The sequence below is a fragment of the Vulpes lagopus genome, chromosome 3 (genome assembly GCF_018345385.1).
Source record: "Vulpes lagopus strain Blue_001 chromosome 3, ASM1834538v1, whole genome shotgun sequence".
In the NCBI taxonomy this organism is placed as follows: domain Eukaryota; kingdom Metazoa; phylum Chordata; class Mammalia; order Carnivora; family Canidae; genus Vulpes; species Vulpes lagopus.
The window spans coordinates 99,510,573-99,519,189 of NC_054826.1; the positions used below are offsets into that span (position 1 = coordinate 99,510,573).

General features: G+C 44.0%; 1 protein-coding gene across 1 annotated transcript in view; it reads right to left on the bottom strand.

Moving 5' to 3' along the window:
* Positions 1-6,239, bottom strand: part of LOC121487962 (radial spoke head 10 homolog B-like) — a 58,624-nt gene extending 52,385 nt beyond the window's left edge. Inside the window, exon 1 of the mRNA XM_041750106.1 lies at positions 5,956-6,239. Within this exon, the coding sequence (XP_041606040.1) occupies positions 5,956-6,212 (257 nt within the window). The 5' untranslated portion in view covers positions 6,213-6,239. The remainder of the gene's footprint in view (positions 1-5,955) is intronic.
* Positions 6,240-8,617: the final 2,378 nt, after the last annotated feature.

Genomic DNA, 8,617 nt, shown 5'->3' on the forward strand with positions numbered 1-8,617 from the left:
AGACAGACAACACAAAGGAAACAAACAAACAAGATGATTCCAGATCCTGATCAGCTTTTGTGAAAGACGTGATCAGGGAATAAGTAGGAGGAGGCTGCTGTGTACAGGAGGTCAAGGCAGAGGCTTCTCAGAGGATATGAGAGCTGAATTGAGATGTTCAGGTCATGAAACAAACAGCCCTATGAAGAACCCTGGGATGAGGATCCCAGGAAGAGGGAACAGCAAATGCAAAGGCCCTGAGGCAGTAAAGAACCTGACAGCTCAAGGTCAGCCAACAGAAGGGAGGGTGACCCAGCTGGAACACAGGAGGGCAAGAGGAGAGGCCAGAGGGCCACAGTAAAACCCAGAGCTCTAGGAGGAATCTGGAGAGGGTTCTAAGAAGGGAGTTGGCCAAGGTCAGATTAACATCAGAAGAACACTCTGGCTGGCTGCTATGTGCCAAAGACTGTGTAAAGAGCTAAGAGCCAAAGGAAAGAGTGAAGAGGGGTGAAGATGGAAGGTGACAGTTTATTCTGGACAGTGTCCAGAATGATGAAAAAAGTTCTGGAAATTGATAGTGTTGATGGTCGCACAATAGGGTGAATACACTTAATGTCACTAAACTGTACACTTAAAATGGTCAAAATAGGAAATTCTATGTGTATTTCTTTTAAGCAGGCCCAGAACAGGGCTTGAACTCCTGACCCTGAGATCAAGAACTGAGATTAAGAGTGAGACACTTAACCCACTGAGCCACCCAGGCACTCCCTATGTTAGGTGTATTTTATTGGATAATGTAGAAAAAAAATTTTTTTAAAGATATATTCTAGACATGGGGCCAGAAGAGTTTGCTGATGTGCTGGCTTTGGAGAAGTGGGAGGTTCAGAACAGTGCTCAGATTTTGAGTTCAGAACTGGGTGGATAACATGCAATTCAGGATCTCACTCAGCCCTAAGCTCTAGGGTAGGAGAGGTGAAAAATGATCAGGTGACAGCCATGACCAAACTGGGCTTTGTCCAAGAATCCAAGGAAGATTTGACATTAGAAAGTCTATTAAAAAAAAAAAAAAGAAAGTCTATAAACACAATTCATAGCATCAGCAAATCAAAGGAAAAAGACTGTAGGTTTATAGCAGGATGCCAGCAAGGTATTTGATAAAATTCTGCAATCATTTCTTTAAAAATTCTAGTTACAGTACAATGTGAGGGAACTACCTAAACATAAGAGACTACTTATGAAAAAGCAACAGATAGCATATATTATTTTTGAGAGTGAAATACCAAGATCAACTCCCTGAAAATCAGGAACATGAACAGGATGCCTCCTCTTCCCACTATTTATTCGATATTGTTTTAGAGGTTCTGCATCATGTGAGAACTCAGGAAACTTAAGCAATCTGCATAAATATTGACAAGAGTTAGGCAATTGTTTTAACTGGAAGATTGTGTGATTATTTACCTGTAAAACCCCAAGACTTTCTTTTAATTCATGAGAGATTGTGGCAACCCATGGGAGGAAACTGGAATATGGTGGAGGGAAAGACTAAACTATTTATTTATCTATCTATCTATCTATCTATCTATCTATTTAGAGAGCGAGCGCGTGTGTGCACATGAGCTGGTGGGAGAAGGAAAGAGAAAAGCAGACTCCTCGCTGCGCAGGGAGCCCAACACGGGGCTTGATCCCAGGATCCAGGGATCATGACCTGAGCCAAAGGGAGTCGCTTAACCACCTGAGCCACCTAGGCGTCCCTCAGGGATTTTTTTTAAAGAAGCCATATACCATTCAATGGTATAGACACCTCCCCTCACTCCCAAACCACATATATGTCTCCAGGTGCTCCTGGCCTGGATCCGGACCACCCTGATGTCAGGATATTCAACTCCTATGGTTCCCACAACAGGGTAACCCCAGGCTCCACCTTCCCTCAACTAAGAGCATACTGCTGACACTCAGCTGAGTTTTTCTAGAAAGAGCACAATGTAGAATATAATTATGTGCTGCCTACATAGACCATATTTCCTACTTTTTAATATCCTTCTATAGTGCTCAACCCAGAGCTGGTCCGTGGTAGCTCATTAATAAACGGCTGCTGACAGAAATTGGTCACACTTCCATACACTAATAATAGCAGAAAGAGCAATTAAGAACTCAACCTGGGTTGTGAAAGACCTGTACTCTCAAAAACCATAAAGCATGGATGAAAGAAATTGAAGGCAATACAAACAAATGGAAAGATATTCCATGCTCATTCATTGTGAGAATATTGTTAAAATGTCTATACTACCCAAAGCAATCTACGGATTCAATGAAATCCCTATCAAATTGCCAACAGCATTTTCCATAGAACTAGAACAAATGATATTAAGATTTGTGTGGAACCATGAAAGATACTGAATAGCCAAAGCAATATTGAGAAAGAGGAATTAAACTGGAGGCATTATAATCCCAGATTCTAAGATATACTACAAAGCTGTAGTAATCTAAACAATATGGTACTGGGAAAAAAATAGACACATGGATCAGTGGAACAGAATAGACGCCCAGTAAACCCAACTTATATGGTCAATTAATCTACAACAAAAGAGGCAAGAATATACAATGGGAATAAGGTGGTCTCTCAATAAATGGTGTTGAGAAAACTGGATAGTTTCATGCAGAAGAATGAAACTGGACCACTTTCCTACACCATACACAAAAACAGACTCAAAATGGATTAAAGATCTAAATGTGAGACCTGAAACCATAAAACTCCTAGAAGAAAACACAGGGAGTAATTTCTTTGTTATCAGCCATACCAACATTTTTCTAGATAGGACTCCTCAGGCAAGGGAAACAAAAGTGAAAATTAGTTGTTGGGATTACATCAAAATAAAAAGCTTTTGCATAGCAAAGGAAACCATCAACAAAACAAGGCAACCTACTGAAGATATTTGCAAATGATATATCCAATAAGGGGCTAACTTATAAAATATATTAAAAATTTATACAACTCAACACCGAAGATACAAATGAGCCCATTAAAAAATGGGCAGCGGGGATCCCTGGGTGGCGCAGCGATTTAGCGCCTGCCTTTGGCCCAGGGCGCGATCCTGAAGACCCGGGATTGAGTCCCACATCGGGCTCCCAGTGCATGGAGCCTGCTTCTCCCTCTGCCTGTGTCTCTGCCTCAATCTCTCTCTCTCTCTCTCTCTCTCTCATTCTCTCCTCTCTCTGTGTGTGTGACTATCATAAATAAATAAATTTTTTTTAAAAAAATTAAAAATAAATAAAAATAAAAAATGGGCAGGGGACCTGAATACACATTTTTCCAAATAAGACATGCAGATGGCCAACAGATGCATGGGAAGATGCTCAACATCACTTGTCATCAGGGAAATGCAAATCAAAATCACAGTGAGATACCATCTCATATCTGTCAGAATAGCTAGACTCAAAAAAAAAAAACAAAAAACCCAAAAACAAAAAAAACCCAAGACACAAGTATTGGTAAGGATGTGGAGAAAAAGGAACCCTTGTGCACTGTTGGTGGGAATATAAATTGGTGCAGCCACCCTGAAAAACCATATGAAGATACCTCAAAAAATTAAAAGTTGAAATACCATATGATCCAACAATTCCACCACTGGATACTTGCTCAAAGGAAATGAAAACACTAATTTGAAAAGATAAATGCACCCCATGTTTATTGCATCATTACTTACAAGAGCCAAGATTTAGAAGCAACCCAAGTGTCCATCCATAGATGAATGAAAAAAGAAAATGTGGTATATACATAAATACATACACATCTATACAATGGAATGTTGCCTTTTGCAACAATATAGATGGACCTAGAGAGTACTATAAGTGAAATAAGTCAGATAAAGACAAATATCCGATTTCACTTCTAGGTAGAATCTAAAAAACAAATGAAAAGCAAAAAAACAGACCCATGAATACAGACAACTGATGGTTACCAGAGCAGAAGAAAGGAGGGGAAGTTGGACAACATGGGTGAAGGGGAGAGACAGATACAAGCTTCCAGCTATGGAGTGAGTCCCGGAAATAAAAGGCACAGCATCGGGAATAGTCAACAGCGTGGCAACAGGGCAGTATGGTGACACATCATAGCTACCCTTGTGGGAGCAGAGCATAATGTACAGGGTTGTTGAATCACTGTGTTGTACACTTGAAACTAATGTAACACTGTATGACCATATTTCAACTAAGAAATAAAAATAAAAGTGACCACTAATATCATTCAAGTGATAAATCTTGACCAAGTACCCACTAGACTTAAGGTCTGATATTCTTGGGTCTCTGCTGGGACTGAATTTTCCACCTGGTGGAGAAGCTGAGACCTGGAAACAGATTAAGTAATTTATACACATTATATATGTGTGTAGTAGGAAGGAATACATGCTAATACACGTAATAGAAAGTGATAAGTATGATGAAAGCAGTTTTGAGCAAAATCACTTTCTATTGGGAAGAAGCACAGGAAAAGTCTGGAACAGAGGAGTAGATGGGATTTGGTCATTCAGAAACATGGGACAAACACTCCAGCAAAGCTATCTTTGCAAACAAAAGGTAAAAATACAAATGGTATTGTGGGGAGGCGGCTAGCTGGGCTCTAGAGTTTGAGAAGAGAGAGGCAGGCTGAAGTCAGGGCATCAGGCTGGGAGGTTTATTCTGTAGATAATGGAAAGGAATCAAAAGTTTCTAAGGGTGTGGTAGCCAGCTTCAAAATGGTTCCCAGTGATTCTCACCTCCCAGTACTCAATATCTTTCTGGAAGCCTTGCCCACTTTGAAGAGGACTGGCCTGTGGGGCCCACTACAGTGTTACAGAAATGACAGAGGGATATCTGAGATCAGGTCATAAAAGACATGTGGCTTCCACTCTTGCTCTCTCTTGGATTACTGTCTGGGGAAGCCAGCTGCCTGGTGATGAGGACACCCAAGTAGCCCTGTGAGGGAGTCTGTGTGATGAGGGGCTGAGGCCTCCCACCAACAGCCATGCCAGGAAGCCGCTGTGAAAGCGGATGGAACAGTCGGCCATGCCTTTAGGTGATGGTAGTCTAGATTTGCATCTTGGCTGAACCTCCAGAAATCCTAACCCAATACTACCCAGCTAAAAGTTGCTTCCAGATTCTTGACCCTCATAAACTGTGTGAGATAATATTTGTCTTAATTATCACGAGCTGACTTAATAGGACAGATAACTAATCCAGGGAGCGATGTAAACAATTAAGAAGGCAAATCTCTATAAGAGGCTCAGGAGGAGCCTGAAAGCAGGGAAATCTTTATGAAATGAATCCAACAGTCAAGAGGTCATGAGGATGTGGAGTGAGCATAGAGGAAAAAGAAATACACAAACACAGGAGAGGAGGAGGACAGCCTGGAGAGGGAGGAAGAAATCAGCAGAGGGCAGTGGAGAAGCCAATGGCTGGAAGAAATGTAGCAACATGTAGAGGAAACTTCTATGAGTGTATTTTCCTCAGTTAAGAACCTGAGACTAGGGGCGCCTGGGTGGCCCAGGGTTGAGCATCTGCCTTTGGCTCAGGTCGTAATCCCGGGGTCCTGGGATAGAGTCCCGTATTGGGCTCCCCATGGGGAACCTGCTTCTCCCTCTGCCTATGTCTCTGCCTCTCATGAATAATAAATAAAATCTTAAAAAAAAAAAAAAGAACCTGAGGCTTAGAAAAAGTTCAATGATGGTGCTGATGTTGCAGAGGTGACTCTAATCCAGATCTCATTTCAAGTCCTGCAGTCTTTGCTTTTGGACACAGGGGGTTTGATGACCAGTGGACGATGACCAGTAGGAAGTTAAGAATTTGAACCTCAAACTCCAGGAGGGAGACCTAGATGTTTACAATCATCTAGGGAGGAAAGGGGCAGGGAAAGCCAAAGTATGAGATTGCGGGGAGAGAGAGAACAGAGAGCATCAAAGTGGTAGAAAGGAGAACATGGAAGATGCAGCCCATTAAAATCACCTTTCAACTATGAGTTTGGTGAGAATGGGTTCTTCATACTGAGTGGCATCTTCATCCTGCTGCTCATCATATTTGGACTCTTTTCGGGGCATCAATTCACTGAGTTGTATGTCCAATGTTGGGACAGCACCAGGGGACATTTCCTGTCTAGGTGTGTTGCCATCTTGTTTGGCAAAGTCTGGATAATCAGAGAGAGAGGAGGGAGAGCGGGCAGACTTATCCCCCTTTTTGTCTGCTCTTTTCTTTTCTTTCACCATTGTCTTTAGAAGTCCTAAAGTTTACTTTACTGTTTCAAGGTGCTGATCAGTTTCACCTGAAAAATAAAAATTACCTCTCTAAATACTTGCAGGTTTCACTTGTAGTTAAACTTCTAGCTTTACAACCCAATGTCATGATCGTTCTCCTCCCAAAGCTTGAAAAATTACAACTATCAAGTACCACCAGTTTATAAAAATATCTCCTTGGTTGTCCCTAAAACTCTTTAAAAAACTGGAACCGCCACTTACCATTTCTTTTAAAATAGTGTTTCAGCAAGAAGGTAAGCTAACACATGAGAAATAGCTAGCTGCTCAATCCCTATGGCCTCATGTCGCAAATTTATACTTTAAAAGCCCATCTCTCACTACATCTGCAGGACTGAGTGCTTAAGAGCTGGATTCAGGCTCCTGCGTTGCACCTTACCAGCTGTGTGTTCTTGAGGTTAATCTCCTTCTGCTTCAGATATCAAATAGAAAGAACAGCACCAGGGCAGCCCAGGTGACTCAGTGGTTTAGCGCTGCTTTCAGCCCAGGGCCTGATCCTGGAGACCTGGGATCGAGTCCCACGTCAGGCTTCCTGCATGGAGCCTGCTTCTCCCTCTGCCTTTGTCTCTGTCTCTCTGTCATGAATAAATAAATAAAATCTAAAAAAAGAATTACAGGGATCCCTGGGTGGCGCAGCGGTTTGGCGCCTGCCTTTGGCGCAGGGCACGATCCTGGAGACCCAGGATCGAATCCCACATCAGGCTCCCGGTGCATGGAGCCTGCTTCTCCCTCTGCCTATGTCTCTGCCTCTCTCTCTCTCTCTCTCTGTGACTATCATAAATAATAAAATAAAAAATAAAAAAAAATAAAAAAAGAATTACATGAAGTGATGCACAAGAAACCCCCAAAAGTATGGAACACACTATCAACGATGGAGTGATTTTTTTTTAAAGATTTTTTTACTTATTTATTCATGATAGACATAGAGAGAGAGAGGCAGAGACACAGGAGGAGGGAGAAGCAGTCTCCATGCTGGGAGCCAGACACGGGACTCAACTCCGGGACTCCAGGATCGCGTCCTGGGCCAGAGGCAGGCTCTAAACTGCTGAGCCACCCAGGGATCCCCCGATGGAGTGATTCTTATGTCACTTTCCTGTTTTTGAACTTAAAGTCATTGACTGCCTAATCCCTATGCCAGACTGAGTGCCTCCCATGCCAGAAAACAAATGGCATGATGTTTGCCCAAAGTCATAGAACTGGGGGGCAGATCCCCAAAGCCATAGTTTTCATGGCCCCCCAAACTGGCCCCATTGAAAGGATCATACGCAGTCCAACAAGCAGGACACAGATGAGTCCTGGGGTGAAGGTCTAGTCTCCCCTCACACCCTGAGGGGTGCAGTGAGCTCCCCATACCCTTCACTGCTTGGATGGTATCCTTCGGACACCCCACCTGCCACCTCAACCCACCCGGGGTTGCTCTCACCAACATGATCCTGTTTTTCTTTCTTTCAAAGCCCCATTATTCTCTCCAGGGAGGCCCAGGTGAGTCTTTGCTATAGATAGGCTTTCTGGTCCTGTCAATGAATTCCGACCTACAAATAAGGCAAATCTTGTTTCTCCTGGCATTTTTCCCACTAACTTTGATGTTCTGTTCTCCCTGGTGTGAAGTCGTATTATCGTGATTTATCCTTCATCAGGCAGCGAAAAAGGAGCGCTCGTTCTCTGAGTCTGGGGTGCCCGCACCTGCTCGGGCCCTTGGGGTGCCCCACACCTCCCGCCCACCGCACCCGCTCAGGCCCCTGGGGCTGCGTCCGCCTGGCTAAAGAAGAGCCGGACCTGGCCGTCACGTCTGTAGTGGCGCACGCAGGACCACCGGCAGGGCACTCACCTGGCTGCCAGACCTCGGCTGGGAGGTGCAGCGCGGAACTCGGAGCGTCCAGACTCGGGCAGGTCTCCAGGCAACTGCGGGCCCCGCCCCCGCCCAGTCCTTAAAGGGACCGCCGGCTGAGGAGTGGCTGAGCCTCAGGCCTTAGCCCTTCCCATCAATCGGGAAGGCCAGGTGGCAATCTGGAGCTGGACGCACCAGACCCAGGTTTTCCCCAGCTCTGCCAATTGCCGCATGGCCTTGCAGCCTTTATCTTCACCATAACACAAGAATTCAGGCGGTTTTCCATTGCCCTAAACAAATTACCCCGAAATTAAAAGGCTTAAAGCAACACAAACTTGTTATTTTAGGATTTTAAGTTAGGAGTCCACCTGGGCTGGTTCCTTTGGGCGGCTCTGGAGGAGAATCTATTTCTTTGCCTTTTCCATCCTTTAGAACCGCTTTCCTACATCTTCTGTATCAGCTGAGAAAGGGTCTCCCAACTTCTAAGTCACCAGCTAGATTGGGCCAACCCAGCCAATCCAGGATATTTGCT